We start from the raw sequence: 17,884 nt of genomic DNA on the forward strand, positions 1-17,884 counted from the left end.
CACCTGTGGCTCACACCTGTAATCCTAGCTACTCAGGAAGCTTAGATCTGAGGATCATGGTTCCTAGCTACTCAGGAGGCTGAGATCTGAGGATCATGGTTCAAAGCCAGCTCAGGCAGAAAGGTCTGTGAGACTCTTATCTCCAGTTAACCACGAGAAAACTGGAAGTGGTTCTGCGGCTCAAGTGGTAGAGCACCACCCTTGAGTTGAGGAGCTCAGAGACAGTGCTCAGGCCCAGAGTTCAAGCCCCATGATGGACAAAAAGAAAAAAAAATAAAATAAAAGTATTTTTGAAAGAGTGTCACCTTATAGATTGCTGATGAGAATGGTTAGTGAAATTCCTATCCATTTTTCTCCTCAACTAATTGCTCTTCTATTTTATATGTGTGGAATTTTCTTTTAAGTATGATTCATGTCATCTCAAATGATATCCATTTCACATGATCTATTGCTACATAAGAGTAAACATTACTTCAAATTTATTCTTAAGAATTTTGAGTTAATGATTAGAGAACTCTTAATACTATCTTGATGAAGTTATCTTTTGATTTTTTTTCCTTATGGAGAATTTCAATATGAACAAGAAAACACAGTCATGGAAATATATCATCAAATAAATATCAAGCTTTCATGTGACAACCCAATTATTTTCTCAGCCTTTGGATGTTTCTACTTTATATTTGCAAAAGAATGAAATAATTTAGTTATTGGACTATTTAACTTTATTTACAACTTAATATTTTTGCCATTTCTTCTTGATTTTTTAATATTTTTCCCCTCATTTGCTAGGAACTAATTTTTCTCCCTGTGTATAAATTATAGCAATTTGGGGTTATTTTGGTGGTAACTGCTAGTGAAACGATAGGCTTTCCTCTTGATGACTTTAATAGACACAAGAATCCTGATTGAAGCAGATGGTTCATTGTTTCTAATCTCTGGGAAATGCCTATGTGTCTGTGTGAGCAGAACCATACCCTTAGTATCAACTCCAGAATTTTGATCAGAACAGCTGTGTTTGAATTGAATTGGGATTTTCGAGAGCATCCAAGTCCTTTCTATCTAATACATTAGCTTGTTAATAAGGCTCTCTACCATTTGAATATGGTCTTTTATTATATTGTCCATATATAGAAACTCTGCCTACCTGTAGCTAGTAATAGTGACTTAGAATGAATGTTGATTCTTACTACCAGGTATTTATGTGGGGTTTTGGTTTTAGTTTGAAAGCTATTTATTTAAAGTTTGCTTCTTAGTTTCTAGACCCAGACTTGAACCCTGTATCTGTACCTTTTGCTCACTGGCTAGTGCTCCACCAACTGAGCCATGCTTCCAACTCCCCTTTGTGTTTTATTAACCACATTTTAACTATAGAACAGACACATTTATACTCAGGAAAGCCAGAAAAATAGAAGAAAAAATGTGTTCCAGGTAAAAGTAAAAAAACGAGCAGGAATTATATTTTGATTAGGTAAAAGACCTGTAGCTTTAGGTCTAAACTTTCTTAACAAAGATCCAGAAACACAACAAATCAAAGAAAGGTTGGACAAATGGAATTGCCTTAAACTGCAGTGCTTCTGATGGCAAAGGACATAGCTAGCAAGATAAATAGAAAGCCTCTTTTTATCTACCTTCTTTCTGATTGGCCTTTCTTGATGGCTTTCATGTCTTTGCTATAATTTTCTCTTAGGTTCTGTATGGACTTCATTAATTTGGTTCTGGATGCTGTTCTCTCAAATCTTTTAGCTGAGTAGCTATCTTTTCATAGGACTCTTTTTCCTTCTGTTGGAGTTCATTGTGTTTGTGGAAGCCATGAATTCCTCTATTAATTTACGGTTGGCTTTATCACGTTCACGTGTTAATCTTGGGCTCGGCTCTTCAAGCTCTAGATTACTTGTCTGAAGAGATTCAAACTTTTCATTTATCATTTTCATCAGCAGACTGTCCTCTAGGTCTTTGACTGCTCTGTTTCCTGCTTATTTTGTGTGGGAGATGAGATTCTCTGACTTGCCATCTTTCTTGTGTTTCTTCTGCCCATTTGGATTGGGAATGCCAATCTACAAGCACCTGTGAGCACAGTTTAAGACCCAAAGCAAACCTTACCAAGTCCTGTTGTATAAATCTTAGAGGTTCACAATCATAGACAGGTAACTTCCCTCTCTTTTTTGTATATAAACACAGGTTTAGTGTCCCCACAAAATACAATTTTAAAATTAAAAACCAACTCTGAGCCCTGTATTCACTAGCTAAATTATACACAGTTATAACCATTTGTCATTGCTAAAATACGGAACCAACCCAGATGTCCCTCAGTAGATGAGTGGATCAGGAAAATGTGGTACATATACACAATGGAATTCTATGCCCCATTCGTAAGGAAATGGAAAGACTTGGAAAAAATCATACTATATAAAGTAAGGCAGAACCAAAGAGACATGGACGCTATGGTTTCCCTCATAGGAAATAATTAGTACATTTTGAGGTTAGTCATAGCAGAAGATCAAATAGCCCAATAACTATACCCATATGAACACATAAGGTGATGCTAAGTGAAATGAAATCCACGTTATGGAAACAAGTGGTATATCATTGTTGTAATTATTTTCAACATGCCATGTGAAACAGTACCCTTTTCTCTCTTCTTTTTTCTCTCTCATATTCCCTTCCTGTGGTTTTACCCCCTGCTATCACTGTATCTGATCCTAGTACCCTGGATACTGCACATATGTGTATTAGAACTAGGAAAGGGAAAGGGAATATTAAAATTGAGAGACAAAGGATAAAAAGACAAAACATTCCAAAAGCAATACTTACAAAACCATTTGGTGTAAACCAACTGTACAACTCATGGGAGGAAGAGGGAAAGGGGGAGAGGGAAGGGGGTGGAAAATGAGAGAGGAGCTAACAAGTTGGATAAGAAAGGTACTCACTGCCTTGCATACGAAACTGTAACCCCTCTGTACTTCACTGTGACAATAAAGAAAAATAAAGATAAATAGAAAGCCCACAGATTGGGAGAAGATCTTTACCAGCCATATAACAGACAAGGGCCTCATATCTGTAATATACTTAGAACTAAAAAAAAATAAATCCCCCAAAACAAATCCTCGAAGAAACAACTGCTCCATTAGTAAGTGGGCTAAAGACGTAAAGAGAGATGTCTCTGAAGAGGAAATGAGAATGGCCAATAGACACATGAAGAAATTGCCAACATCTCTGGCCATGAAAGAAATGCAAATATAAATGACATTGAGATTCCACCTCACCCCAGTTAGAATGTCCATTATCAAGAAAACTAATAACAACAGATGCTGGTAGGGATGTGGCCAAAAAGGAATGCTACTATACTGTTCGTGGAAGTGCAAACTTGTTTAACCACTCTGGTAAGCAGTGTGGAGTTTCCTCAAAAGACTAAACATAAGGCCTGGGGAGCCTAGTGGCAAGAGTGCTTGCCTCGTGTACATGAGGCCCTGGGTTCAATTCCCCAGCACCACATATACAGAAAATGGCCAGAAGTGGCGCTGTGGCTCAAGTGGCAGTGTGCTAGCCTTGAGCAAAAAGAAGCCAGGGACAGTGTTCAGGCCCTGAGTCCAAGCCCCAGGACTGGCCAAAAAAAAAAAAGAAAAGAAAAGAAAAGACTAAACATAGAGCTCCCCTTTGATCCTGCAACTGCACTTCGAGTCATTTACCCAAATGATCACAAACAAGGCCATATTAAAGCTATCAGCACAACCATTTTCATAGCAGCATTATTTACCATCACTAAGATACGGAACCAACCCAGATGCCCCTCAGGAGATGAATGGATCAAGAAAATGTGGTACATATACACAATGGAAGTCTATATTTCCATCAGAAAGAATGACATTGTCCCATTCATAAGGAAATGGAAAGCCTTGGAAAAATATCATATGAAGTCAAGTGAGCCAGACCCAAAGAAACATAAATTGCATGGTTTCCCTCATTTTTAATAATTAGTATATGTCTAGGATAGTTCTAGCAGAGGATAGCTGTGTAGATTATGATCATATAAGATGATGCTAATCAAAATGAACTCCAAGATATGGAAACAAATGGTTTTTCATTGTTGTTATTTTTAATGTACTATGTGAAATTATTTCTTTTGGTTTATCCCCTGTTGTCACTGTATTTGATTCTGGCACCCTGGGTATTGTATATAGGTTTGTCTGAATTAGGGAAGGGGAACATTTAAATGGTGATACAAAGGACAAATGGAGAACCAATACAACAGCAATACTCACAACACAATATGTTGGAAATTAACTGTACAACTTTGGGGGAGGGATTGGAGAGAGCAAAAGTGGGAGAAAAATGAAGGAGGGTATAACATAACAAGTCTGGCAAGAAATGTACTCTTACTTATGTAACTGTAACCCCTCTGTGGGTTACAGCACCATGACAATAAAATTAAATTTAAAAAGACATGTAGCTTGACACTTCATGAGTTAGGTAATTTACTTTATCTACTTAAATCTTTATGGGTTTGGAGAAAATTATTTGTTGAAAACTTTCAAAGCTTAAAATTATCCCGTCATTTTGTATTATTTTAATGTAATAGAATAACTTTCTTACACAGATGAAAGATCTGTTACAGACCACAGAAGTGATGCTGTTTATCGAGGAAGTGTATTTAAACCTTTTGCGTCATCCTGTATTTTGGAAAATTCAGCTTACCCAGCTGACTCTTCAGCTGTTATGTGTCTGTGAAGTCAGCTTAAAGATAACTGGAGAATGCTCATCTTTAATTCAGCTTTTAGAGCACAGCATTGGAGTTCTGAAGGAGGTAAGGTTAGAAAGACATTTTAATGTATCAATTATAACAAAATCTTTCAGTAGTTGGGTGGCTGTACTTATTAATTACATATGAGAAGAGATTTGATATAGTATAATTAGATCCACTACCTATGTACTATTACTAATGTTATTTATTATACAAAAGAATCCCTAAGTAGTTTTTGTAGCATTGCTGTGGTATTTTTTTTCAATGTGGAATGCAAATATTGAATAATTGCTGTATTCCAGGCCTTGTGAAATGCATGGATGAATAGTGTGGTTTTCTACCCCAAGAGACGTATAAACATGCAAATAAGTAATGCTAGTACCATAAAATAAATGTTTTTATAAAAGTTTGTTTAAAAGGTAATGGGAACAAAGGTGAAAGGAATAAGGACATAAGTTGAGATTTAAAGCCTGAATAGAATTTGACAGGGACAAGACTCCGTCAACACAGGTTGGGTAGGATTCCCAGCTGGTAGAATAGAATGTATCTGAACACAGAAACATGAAAAAGAACATACATATGGCCTGTTAGGAAAATAAGAGTTGAAGATTAAGATATACAGGATGAGATTGAGCCTGTCTTAACTGCTCTACAAATAAGTTACATTTTTATCTTCTAGGTAAATAACTTGGCTTTGAAGATTTCTCAGTGTGTGTACAAGATCATTTTAGACCGAAACTGGAGGATGGTTTTGTTTTGTTTTCTTTTTTTGGCCAGTCCTGGGCCTTGGACTCAGGGCCTGAGCACTGTCCCTGGCTTCTTCCCGCTCAAGGCTAGCACTCTGTCACCTGAGCCACAGCGCCCCTTCTGGCCGTTTTCCATATATGTGGTGCTGGGGAATCGAACCAAGAGCTTCATCAAGCACTCTTGCCACTAGGCCATATTTCCAGCCCTGGAGGATGGTTTTGGAAAGGGCAGTACTAGGGCAGGAAGTTAGGAGGGTATTTTATTTAGGACTGCCATAACAAAACACTAGTCTGGGTGGCTTAAAAAACAAATTTCTCATAGATTAGGGGCTAAGAAGTCTAAGATCAAGTTGCTTGCTGAATTGATGTTTTGTGAGGGCTCTCTTCATGATTAATAGATATTTGTCTTTTCACTGTGTCTTCAGCTGTTTCTACTACTCTTCTATCAGAGAACTATCTTTGTTCATTGAATAGATTCAAATCTACACTGTATTAATTTGTACAGGCTTTGTTATAGTTGAGCTATTAGTTGATCTATGTAAATGAATGTATCTTAAAGTCCTTTCATTTATAGTAAAATAAATGTATTATGATCTGCAAAATTAAGCAACCAACTTTTTGTATCTTCAAGTATTTTTTGTGCTGATTGTGGGGCTTGAACTCTGGGCCTGAGCTCTGTCCCTAAGCTCTTTTGCTCAAGGCTAGCACTTTCTCACAGCTGTGCTTCTGGCTTTTTGGTGGTCAAATGGGAGATAAGAGTCACAACGTTTTCTCCAACCTGATCTTCAGATCTCACCTCCTTAGTAGCTAGGATTATAGATAGCACAAGGTCTCAGTTCCTGGCTCTTAATATATTTGAATGAATGTCTCTTAAAGTATTTTCTGTTTTGAGCAAAATAAATGTAATGATCTGTAAAATTAAGCCAACTAGAAGCTTTCCACTTGAAAAACAGGCTGAACATCCTAGCTTTAGAAAAGTTTATGAATCTGTGGTTTCTAAGAAACTGCCACCAAATGAGTCAATCCCAAACCCCTTTCTTTGTCTCAGTTTGTTTCCTAGGAAGAATAGTCTGTTGGGCACAGCTGGGCTCAGTCAGTATTGGCTACCCAAATCAGCATGGGTAAAAAGCTGTGGCCCTGGGGCATTGCATGAGCTGGACTGCCTTCCTTTTTGTAACGTCTATGTTAGATGTAGACTATCTTACACCTTATTTTCACTTTCTAATGTAGAATTTCTTACACCTTGGTTGCACTTTCTTTTTAAGTATTACTCCATGACTAAGACTGCAAAATTCTTGAGAAGAGCAACTATTTTGTTTATAGTAACATCTCTAGACCCAGTATATATTCTTAGTGTGTAGCACATTGGTGATGTACAGTGATCTCTTTCATTTGAATTGAGGACAAACAAATATGGTTTCAAATGTTTTCTGTCATGAAGAATCCTCTGACATCTATGGAAGGTATATAGGCATTTAATTTCCTTTGTCTAGATGGGCAGTATGTTAGCCTGAGTTTCTCTAAAGGCAAAAGCAGAACCCTGAGTTTCCACAAAAGCAAAGGCTTATGTGGCTTGAATTTATTTGCGAATGTGAATCCTGAAATGGGGTGGGGTGGGGTAGGAATAAGATGAGTGAATCATGGAAGATAGGAGTGGAGGCATCTAAGCTTTTTCAAGTTGAACACTACTACAAGCATGTGTTTTTTAATTTCCTAGTTTTCTGAGAACAGAATCCTGGGAATTCTATGCTAGAACTCTAGAATCCCAGGGATTCTATTGCTAATTTTTCTAGCCTTTCCATGTGGACCTTGAACTTTTAGAAGTTGCTATTCTGGAGCAGGAAGCAAGTAAGTGTATGGTGGGGCTTGAGGGAAATCTCTGAGGTTGCATGTGTGCAGTCAGTTGTGACAACAGTAGTTGTAGTGATGGAAATGGTCCAGGAAATGCCAACATAGACCGTAATTCACAGGTCTCATTAATTGCTTCTCTCTTTTAGTGGCCATTAAAAATCAAACAAAACTCTTGAAACCAGTCAGGTCAGAATTCTAAGCTCTTTGAGATTTATCTAGTCTGACTTTCTATCATTTCTTTCTTATTTTTGATATCTTAAGTCTCTAGTTCTTTTCTTTCCACCCTGGGTTCTGTATAGGCCAGTGTGACTGCTACTGTTAAGTTCTCTCTACTTAGAATGTCTCAATTCCAGTTTGGAATCCAAAAATGCTACTTTGTGTCCCTCACTGTGACAGCTGGTATGAAAATGCATTCCAGCCATACCATCTGTATACAGTAATGCTTTTATTTGTCTCTGATTCTCTTGGAAGCTAGTACATTTAGAATTTAAATAACTTCCTTGCCTCTCTGTTTTATATGAACATGCAGAAATGGAGGAAAATATGGAAAAGAATGGTGTGATGATGTATCTTGTACATGCATTGCTTTAAAATGCATTTATTATCCTCAAGTAGATGAGAATTGCTTTATGGTGCTCAACTGTTTTGAAACAGTGAACATACACAGTTTCAAAATCACGCATTAGAATGTATTCCATTTATAAAAATTTAGAATTAATTTCTTCCTTTTAGTATCTTTTTCACAGTCCAGAAATCACCACATTAGAAGATTTTGTAGTTTACTTTCTAAATGGCAAAGCTGAGATGTAGGGTATTTTAAGTAGTTTTTACAGGTATTTAACAGAGAGTATTTAACTAATTTGTGGCTCCCTCACAATCTTGTTTTGCCTCATATTTCAAATGTACTTTGATTCTGCAGGTACTTCCATAAACTTTCAGAATGAGGTAGTTTTAGTTGGATCTTTCCTTTTTAGTTTTATTGTACATTTTCTTTGGAACTCTCAAATCTATCACTTCCATTTTATTAGAATTCAATGTGTTTATCATTTATATATTATTTTATGATCCTATGATTTTTGCTTTGCCACATTTAAATATACTTAATAAATCACTGTAATTTAAAACTAATCCTTATTTCCCTCATACAAATGTTTTCTTTCATTGCAGTTATATGATTTCCTAAAAATTTTAATGAACTTCATCATTATATATGTTTTATAGATGGATCATGTGCCTGTTAAGTACACAGAAAACTTGTGCTATTTTCATAAACAAATATTCTTAAATTTAGTATTTTGGGTAATTTCAGTGGTGTACCAAGATGGATGTTTGAAGACTTAGCAGTTTCTTGTGTTAGTTTTCTCTCTGAATTATTTTAGCTTTAGCCTCTTGTCTTTTGGTGCTATATCTTGAATTTATTTCTGAAAATATTATATCCACTAATTCTTCCTTTAGTAGCCCAGACTTGTAAAAGTAATTTTGTGTAATAAGCTTGTAATTGTTCATGTTAAGTAGATAAACCTGGAGTTCTGGAACCTCATTAATAACTCTTTTTTTTTCTTGCCTTTCCCCATTATTTTATTATTATTTCTTTAGGATTTTCCTGTGGAGTTGGTCATAATTGGAATAGCCTTACTTCTTCTACAGACTCCAGCCAGTCAGCAGAAACCAATCTTAAATCTAGGTGAATAAAAGTACACTTAATACAATAAAATGTAAAAATAATGAAAGTGTTAGCATGTATTAGTTGAACTCTATATTTTGCTATCTTGTATATTTGAGTTTCTGTTTTGAAATTTTCCTAATTTTGTTTTTAGGTGTTACCTTGTGTAAGGTTACATATCCTGTTATTTCTCCAATATCTTGCATGACTATTAGGTTATAATATAAATCATACAGCAGTGGACATTTGTAAATCTATTGAGAGTATATTACTTTCTTCACAATTGTGTACCAAAATTAGTAACAGTCAAGTAAAACTTTTGAAAGAAAGTGTTTAGCAGATTGTATTTGTCTTAAAACTGTGATTTATAATTTATAATTGATGCTACATTTAGCAAGATTTAGTGTAAACTACATTTCTTGTTGTATGAGCTTGGCTAGAAGTAATAGAAAATAATATTTCTTTGGTAATATTCAACCCATGTTGTTTTAAAGCAAAGTTAGGAAAAAAGTGAAGGAGAGGCAAAAATTCTCTGGTTTTTATATAGTCTGGTTTTGGGATATAGCTCAGTGGTAGAATGTTAATAAACATGTGCAAGGCACTGAACTTAATCCTCAATATTGTACAAAAAGCATCGTAAAGATGCAAATTACTGGGTTGACAAGCAAACTATAACTTTAAAATACAACTTTTTCATTGACATTTACTCACCTTGTGGTAATGTTCTAAATTGCTTAGTGCCACAATATGCTGGTTTACCTACATTTTTGTTTTTTAAAAGTGTTTGAGATAAATATCTATTGTATAGTTCATTTCTCTGGGCGTTTAAAATTCATCATGATTTTGAGATCCATTACTCCGGCTTATACAATGACTAGAGATGACTTCAATACATGGAAGAGACCCTTGGTCCTTAGACTTTGAGCTCCACCCTGCTTTTGCTTACGGGCCTTATGCCCATTTGTGCCACTCCTTCCCAGTCCTTCTAACTTGTATTTGCCGTTTTTTGGTTGCTGTTGTTTGTTTTATAGCAGTGGATGTGGGAAATTCCCAGAAGCATAATTGCTTGTTCTGATAGCCAGAATTTTGTCTTTAAAATGTAATAAAGGTATAATTTATACACCATAAATTCACTATTTCAGTGTCTATAATGAAGTATTTTTAATTTATAGATTTATGCAACAAGAGCAACAATTTAGTGTTGGAATATTTCCATCACCCCCTAACAGATCTTGTGGCCATTTGTATTAATCTTCATTCTTATCTCTAGACCCAGACAAAATACCAATCTGACTTTTATCTCCAGAGGTAATTTGCATTTTCATATAAATGAATTTTGTTTCCTGACAGACACAAAAATTCCAGAGCTCTAGAGCTTTCTAGCTCTAGCTCTTTCTCTTCCTTTTTTTTTTTTTTTTTTTTTTTTTTTTGCCAGTCTTGGGGCTTGGACTCAGGGCCTGAGCACAGACTGTCCCTGGCTTCTTTTTGCTCAAGGCTAGCCCTCTGGCACTTGAGCCACAGTGCCACTTCTGGCCTTTTCTGTATATGTGGTGCTGGGGAATTGAACCCAGGGCTTCATGTATATGAGACAAGCACTCTTGCCACTAGGCCATATTCCCAGCCCTCTTCCTTCATTTTTTAAAAACAATTTTATTGTAAAGGTGATGTATAGAGGTGTTACAGTTACATAAGCCAGATAATAAGTATGTTTCCTTTTGAACAGTGTCACTCCTTCCTCATTCTCTGCAGGTTTTCCCCTCCCAAGTTCCCTCCCCCGAAGTTGTATAATTCATTTCCAACCTAGTGTCCAGTAGGTTTCACTGTTGAATTGGTTCATTCACCTTTGTCCCACTGCTTCTGTGCTTCCCCTTGCCCTCCCCATATCAAGTAAACATATACAAGACAAAGAACACAGAAATAAAAAAAGAAACAATGACAGAGGGAATAAACCAAAGAAAAGAGGAAAGAAAAAAAAAGGAACAGTATGACTAAAAAATAAAACAAACCCTCTTACTTTCATTTCTTGGAGTTCATTTTGATTAATAAACAGCAATCTAAACATTCACATGGTGATAACAAAGGGGGATATTTGTAGAGGTTCACACAGGCTCAATGGCTATGTGCATAAGATCTTATAAAATGATGCTTATTGAAGTGATCTTCCTCTTTTTTAAGTGTCTTTTTTTTTATATAGCCCAGGCTGCCCTCAAACTGTGATCCCTTTATCTCAGTCTCCTAAGTGCTAAGATTATGGGAGTGTGCTTACCATTCTGGGCTGAGAAACAATGTTTTCAATTCTGAAGCCACACCTATATTGTGGCTCCTGTATAATGAATGAATGGTGCAGGATGAAACACTCAAATATTTAAAGTTGTTGGAGGGAAGACTTTTACTTTTTCCTGTGAGCTAGTATCTGTTTTCAGGTTATTAGATCAGTAAACCATACTGAATACTCTTGAGCCATGTTGAAAAGTAATAACTCGGTATGCAGTGTATTACGAACACTGAGCCAGAATTGGAAGTTTGAAACCAGCATGAAATATGTACAGGACCTAATCTCAAAAACAAATAAAACAAAGAAACAAATAGAAATAAAAAATGAAAAGAATGAAATGTAAGAAAGAGTTGCTTAGTATTTGGGACTACATGTCCAAAGAAATAGGAAAACAATAAGTCTTTTAGGTTAAACATGTACATCATTAATACAATATGTTTTGTAATTAGTAGTAGATTTGGATATACATTGATTTTTTTTTCTTTTCCTGGTTGTTGTTGTGGTTGTTGAACTCCAGGCCTGGGTACTATCACTGAGCCTTTTTGCTCAAGGCTAGTGCTCTACCACCTTGAGACACAGTGCCACTTCCTATATTTGATTATAAATAGCAATTTATGGAAGTACCTGAGAAAATTATGAAATAACCAAATATTTGTACTCTCTACATTTCCTGTTTTAATAAAAATAATGTATCAGAGAGAGTTACAGTTTGACTAATATTTAGACAAAAAAGTGGTATTGGAGTTTTATGTGTTTATACTTTTGATCATACTAAGTTTTTATTTCTGAATAGTTTAAAATAAAATACAGCAACTCATTATCATTATCTAAGGGTGTTAGGGTTTTTATTTGGTGTAGTAGGGAAATCAGTTGATTACTTTGATAATACAGTTTTAAAGCCTGTGAATAACATCCTTCAGTACATCATGGTTCATCTAATAACCTTCAGAAAATCTGTTACCATAGTGAATTTATATCTTATTCCTTAATCATTTCTGGAGTGATAACTATACATTGATGAAGTTGTTGCATATCTGTATATATGTTTCTGATGTGTAACTTGAACTTTAAAGTTAAAAAAAGAAGCACTTGTTCAAGAAAGGTTTCGTTTTGGGTAGTTGTGGACTTGGAGATTTTTGTGATGGGCATTTTATGAAGTATATTTGAAAGATGTTCCTGCTTCACCTTATGACTCTCTTAAGCATCTGCTAATACAATTTTTGGCTGATTTGTAAAGGAAGCCTATATGTTGCCTTTGTTAACCTCTATTTTGGTTTCTTGACTGTTGTCTGCAAGTAAATGAAGAATCTGAGAGGCTATATAAGAAATAAATGGTGAATTGTATATATGAGTATATGGTATACATATATAGAGCCCAGGCACTGCTTCTGAACTTCTTTGCTCCAGGCTACCACTTTAACCACTGGAGCCACAGCTCCACTTCTGGCTTTTTAGTTCATTGGAGATTAAAGTTTCACAGACTCTTCTGTCTGGTCTGGCTTCAAATTGTGAGCCTCAGCTCTCAATCTCAGGGGTGGCTAGGATTATAGGAGTAAGCTCCCAGCTCCCAGCTTGAATTGAATATTTTTAATTCACATTGATCAGTTGGTTTATACCTTATGATATTTATTTTATATAAAAGTACCACAAGTTTTTCAGTTATATACATTACAAGCTTATTTTAGATAATACTTTTTATGCTACACTTATTTCCTTTTATGATGAGATTCATCATCCTGGTATATACCTGACCCAGGTATAAAGGGGCAAGAAAACATTCTGCTACATCACTGCTAAAATAGTATGTTGTTTTATTATGATATTAATTAACAAAGTGCGAATTCTTGTTGCTTTGGTGATTAGCTTTGAAGCTCCTCTCTTGTGCTGAGGGTCAGAAAATCCCCAAGTCATCCTTGCTGCTCGTGATGCCTCTTCTGCAGATATTATCTTCTACTGCCTTGGAAGACTGTATGGTCATGGAGGAAGAAGGGCCTTCTAGGCAGCAGTTGGCCCTAAATCTTTTGGAAATTGTGCAACAGGAGTGTTACAGAGATGACCACCAGCAGGTAATGAATTCATCCTTGTTTCTCTTAAATAAAACTTCCATGTGGGTTTTCTGTTGTTGCAGATCATCTCACCTCCTGATGAGTCTTTCATTGAACTTTCCTTTTCTCAGAGAGAGTGGTGTGGAGGTGTTAGTTCTACAAGAAGGAATCCTAGGTAGGAAGGTACAGAGTACTGTTGTAAAATAAGACATAGGAATGCTGTATATATTTTTCTTTTACACCTTAGCTAGTAAAGATCCTGAGGAATCTTGCAAGATCAAAGAATCTGAATCTTTAATGTGTTTGAACATGTCATCCTTCCTTCTCTTCTCATCATGCTGTGCAGCATAGTGCTAGATCCATGTTAGCCCAAGGTGGGCTCAGTATGAACTATAACATTTATTAGTATGACATGGTATTCCATATTCCCTAGCATGATGACTCCTAGTGCTTCCTAGTCCACTGTCTGTAACTGGAAAACAACCGGCCTGTTCCATTCTGTCCTACCTTCTCAATCTATGTTTAAGTCACTTCACCTTTTACAAAATGTATTGGCAGTGTGGGGCTAGTGATTGGATTTGATGCTTGGATTTGACAGATCTGTTCTCTTTTGAGTTTTGCTTTTGGTAAAATCTGGTATTTTACTTTTCAATTCCTACTTTTATGGAGATAAAATGATGAGCAAGTAAAATAACGCTGGTGAAGCACCTTAAGTTTCTATGTAAAGAGGCACTATACAAATACAAGCTAGCAATTTGTGTGTTGCTTCAAATGGAAAAAGAGAGAGACCTTTATCTTGTAGTGTTAAATGTTTTAGCAGCAAGAATTTAGTCATTATTTCTTTTTTCAACATTTTAGCATATTATTGGCAGGTTGGGTACTTTATAAGTCCAAATTGTTTGATTAAAGCTTTAATTTTGAAATAAATAATTGATTTACATTTGGAGAAAGAAATTCTATCAGTCCTAATTGAGGTGAACAAAATGTGTCCAGAGGTTTCAATAAATTTATTTTTTAAACCTTACCTCTTGGCTTGCACATATAGAATGATGGGCAAATGCTCCTGAATGGGAGTGGGGCCCGGGCAGGTATACATTAAGAGTTCCTTTAAATCACAAGTGTTATTACTGAGGATCACCCTAATACTTAAGGACTCCGCTTACTATTTATTCAGATTGTGTGTGAATTTTATTCATCAACACTAATAACTGGAATTACTAAGCAACTGGAAGGGAATACTATTAGGGCTGTAAGCATCTTCCAAGTGATACTGTGCTGCTTTATTGAGGCTTTGAGGAGATACATGATCACTCATTAAAAAATTAAGCTTTTTTTTTTCCTGTTGGCTTTTTCCCCCTCTGCACCTGCTTAGGGCTTTATATTCCAAACACAACTATCAATTTAACTTGCCCCACACTATCCAAATCTCTTCCTGAATCTTTGCTTTTGTAATAGTTGCTCTTTCATGTCCTCCATACGAACTGCCTACTTTTCAAGACTCAGCCAAATGTTCTCAGCCTCTCTGAGTCAGAATTCATTGCTGTCTTTTTGTGTTCTAGCATTTTTTTTGCATTTAACTAATGTGGAAAAATGCTGTGCGTTAATTTAGAGGGGTTACATGTTTGTACTTCCAACTCTATTATGAGCTCACTAAGGGGAAAAAAATCTTGGCTCTTTTTTTTCTTATTTTCCCTGAGGCCCTTAGGAAATTGCAGCAATTTAAATTGTTGACATTTAAATTGTAACAGTTGTTGAACTTGCTGTATTTTTCTGTCCTCAGTGCTTCTGCCTTATCTTTTTCAGCTGATGGAGGAGAGGCAAACCTTAGTTGAAAATATTTTAAGGAGTATCCAAACTGAGTATTCTTTCTTCCACATACTTAAGGAAATAGATACATCCTAGCTTATTTATCTTTATGTCCACAGTCCTCAGTCTATTGCATGGTAGACATTCTCAGTAAGGTTTTGATCAGCCAGTAATGTGTGTTTCCAATAAGAATGGGCTATTTTACCATCTTAAAGAAAGACTTCTGTATAAAAGCCACAGATTTTGTTCTTTTTTTTTTTCTTTCAAGTTTTTCTCTTGTTTTTCATTAATTCACGGGTCCAAGAAGGATTCATTGCTATATGGGAATATCAGCTTCTAAGTACCTGTTACAGTTCCTACTATAATTCATTAAGGGAATTCTTTTTTTTTTTTCAAATTTTTATTATCAAACTGATGTACAGAGAGGTTACAGTTTCATATGTTAGGCATTGGATACATTTCTTGTGCTGTTTGTTACCTTGTCCCTCATGTCCCCCTACCTCCCCCCCATTCCCCCCCCCCAGGTGTTCAGTTCATTTACACCAAACAGTTTTGCAAGTATTGATTTTGTAGTTGTTTCTCGTTTTTTACCCTGTGTCTCTCAAATTTGGTATTCCCTTTGAATTTCCTACTTCCAATACCAGTAAACACGGTTTCCAATATACTCAGATAAGATTACAGAGATAGTGTAGGTACAACCACAGGAAGGTGATACAAGAACATCATCAATAATAGAAACTACACATACACATAGGACGTTGAAAGTAGTTACAACTGTGATATAACAATTGTTTCCATAACATGGAGTTCATTTAACTTAGCATCATCTTATGTGTTCATAAGGGTATAGCTATTGGGCCTTGTGATGCTCTGCTATGGCTTGCCTAAACCTGTACTAATTATTCCCAATAAGGGAGGCCATAGAGTCCATGTTTCTTTGGGTCTGGCTCACTTCACTTAGTATAATTTTTTCCAAGTCCTTCCATTTCCTTACAAATGGGGCAATGTCATTCTTTCTGATAGAGGCATAAAATTCCATTGTGTATATGTACCACATTTTCCTGATCCATTTGTCTATGGAGGGGCATCTGTGTTGGTTCCAGATTCTCGCTATGACAAATTGTGCTGCGATGAACATTGTTGTGCTGGTGGCATTACTGTGATTTTGTTTGTGGGCTTTTGGATAGATACCCAAAAGTGGGGCTGCTGGGTCATAGGGGAGTTCTATATTTAGCCTTCTGAGGAATCTCCATACTGCTTGCCAGAGTGGCTGAACCAGTTTACATTCCCACCAACAATGAAGTAGGGTTCCCTTTTGGCCACATCCCCTCCAACAGTTGTTATTATTAGTTTTCTTGATATATGACATTCTTGCTGGGGTGAGATGGAATCTCAATGTTGTTTTGATTTGCATTTCCTTTATGGCCAGTGATGTAGAGCATTTTTTCATATGTCTCTTGGCCATTCTGATTTCCTCATCAGAAAAGTTTCTTTGTAAGTCTTTAGCCCACTTGATGAGGGGGCTATTGGTTCTTTGCGGTTTTGTTTTGGAAGAAGGTAATTTTTTAGTTCTGCATATGTTTTAGATATGAGGCCTTTGTCTGTTGAATGTCCAGTAAAGATCTTCTCCCAGTCTGTGGGCTTTCTGTTTATCTTGCGAGCTATGTCCTTTGCCGTGCAGAAGCTCTGCAGTTTGATGCAGTCCCATTAGATTTTGTTCTTTTTTATTATTACTTTCTGGATTGGTGAGCTTGATTTACAGCATTTGATTTAGACCTAGACTAGTTGAAAATAAGGCTCACTGACTTGTGCAAAGCAGTTCTGTACAGTACTTGCCTATCCTTTTCTGATAACCAGGAAATTGAAAAAAAAAAAACTATAGTAACTAATTCCACTTTCTAAATTACAAAGGATGTAAGATCAAACTTGACATTCCATCTCTTTAAAATCAAAGATAAATATATTCTTACTATGCCTTTTTCCTCCTCGCCTATGGAAAATAAGATACTTTTGTATTTGGCTATTAAATAAGATGCTTAAAACTATTGTTTTCTTTTTAGGTAAAAATAAATTAAACACTAGTTATAAATTTATAAAGTTCTTGAAAAATCATGTTCCTTTAGCTCTAAAGAGAATATTGGGACTAAAAATTACAGTAGTATGTAGTATAGTCCTGACAGGAAAGAAGAACAATGAAAACTTAATATAGTTAATGACTATCAAGAGAAAGGTGAGAAGAGTTTCTAAGGAGTATTACAATAGTAAGTGCAGGGGGCCAGATGATACTTCTATGACTGAGGGAGATGCCCAAAGAAGGAAATGACCAGTTTCACCATTTAAAGCTGAGATTCAGAACGTGTTGGGATGAATGTAGCTACAGTTTTCTGGATGATGCAGTTTGTTGGGGGTACTGCAGGCCAGAATTGGTTCACAGAAAGTTACGTTTTGGGGTCTTCCTGCATGCTTCTGGCAACCTTGATAACAGAAACCGAAGAAGTGCCAGGAAACTGAATAGAACTCTTTCTGCTGTGCCATGCTTTGTTGTATCTCTCCTGTGCCCTCTATTGTCAAGGTATAGCACTGCACCAAGGGCAAAGCAGAAATTTGACAAGGCATTATCAGGAAGCCAGACAAAAAAGAGTAATACACTAACTGGCCCAGTCCATTTAACTGAGAGTTGATGGCTGAGATGAAGTGGGAAAGCAGACTTAAAATTAGATTTCTGCACTGCACAGAGGGGCAGATTTCACTTCTGTCAAA

At 36.1% G+C, this 17,884-nt stretch overlaps 1 protein-coding gene across 1 annotated transcript in view; it reads left to right on the top strand.

Annotated features, from left to right (window-relative positions):
* The window catches only part of Focad (focadhesin), a 267,544-nt gene that overhangs the window by 76,928 nt on the left and 172,732 nt on the right, over positions 1-17,884 (top strand). The window contains exons 8-10 of the mRNA XM_048358113.1: positions 4,595-4,801; positions 8,932-9,019; positions 13,137-13,339. Coding sequence (XP_048214070.1) covers positions 4,595-4,801; positions 8,932-9,019; positions 13,137-13,339 — 498 coding nt within the window. The remainder of the gene's footprint in view (positions 1-4,594; positions 4,802-8,931; positions 9,020-13,136; positions 13,340-17,884) is intronic.

Source organism: Perognathus longimembris, chromosome 1 (assembly GCF_023159225.1).
Source record: "Perognathus longimembris pacificus isolate PPM17 chromosome 1, ASM2315922v1, whole genome shotgun sequence".
NCBI lineage: Eukaryota > Metazoa > Chordata > Mammalia > Rodentia > Heteromyidae > Perognathus > Perognathus longimembris.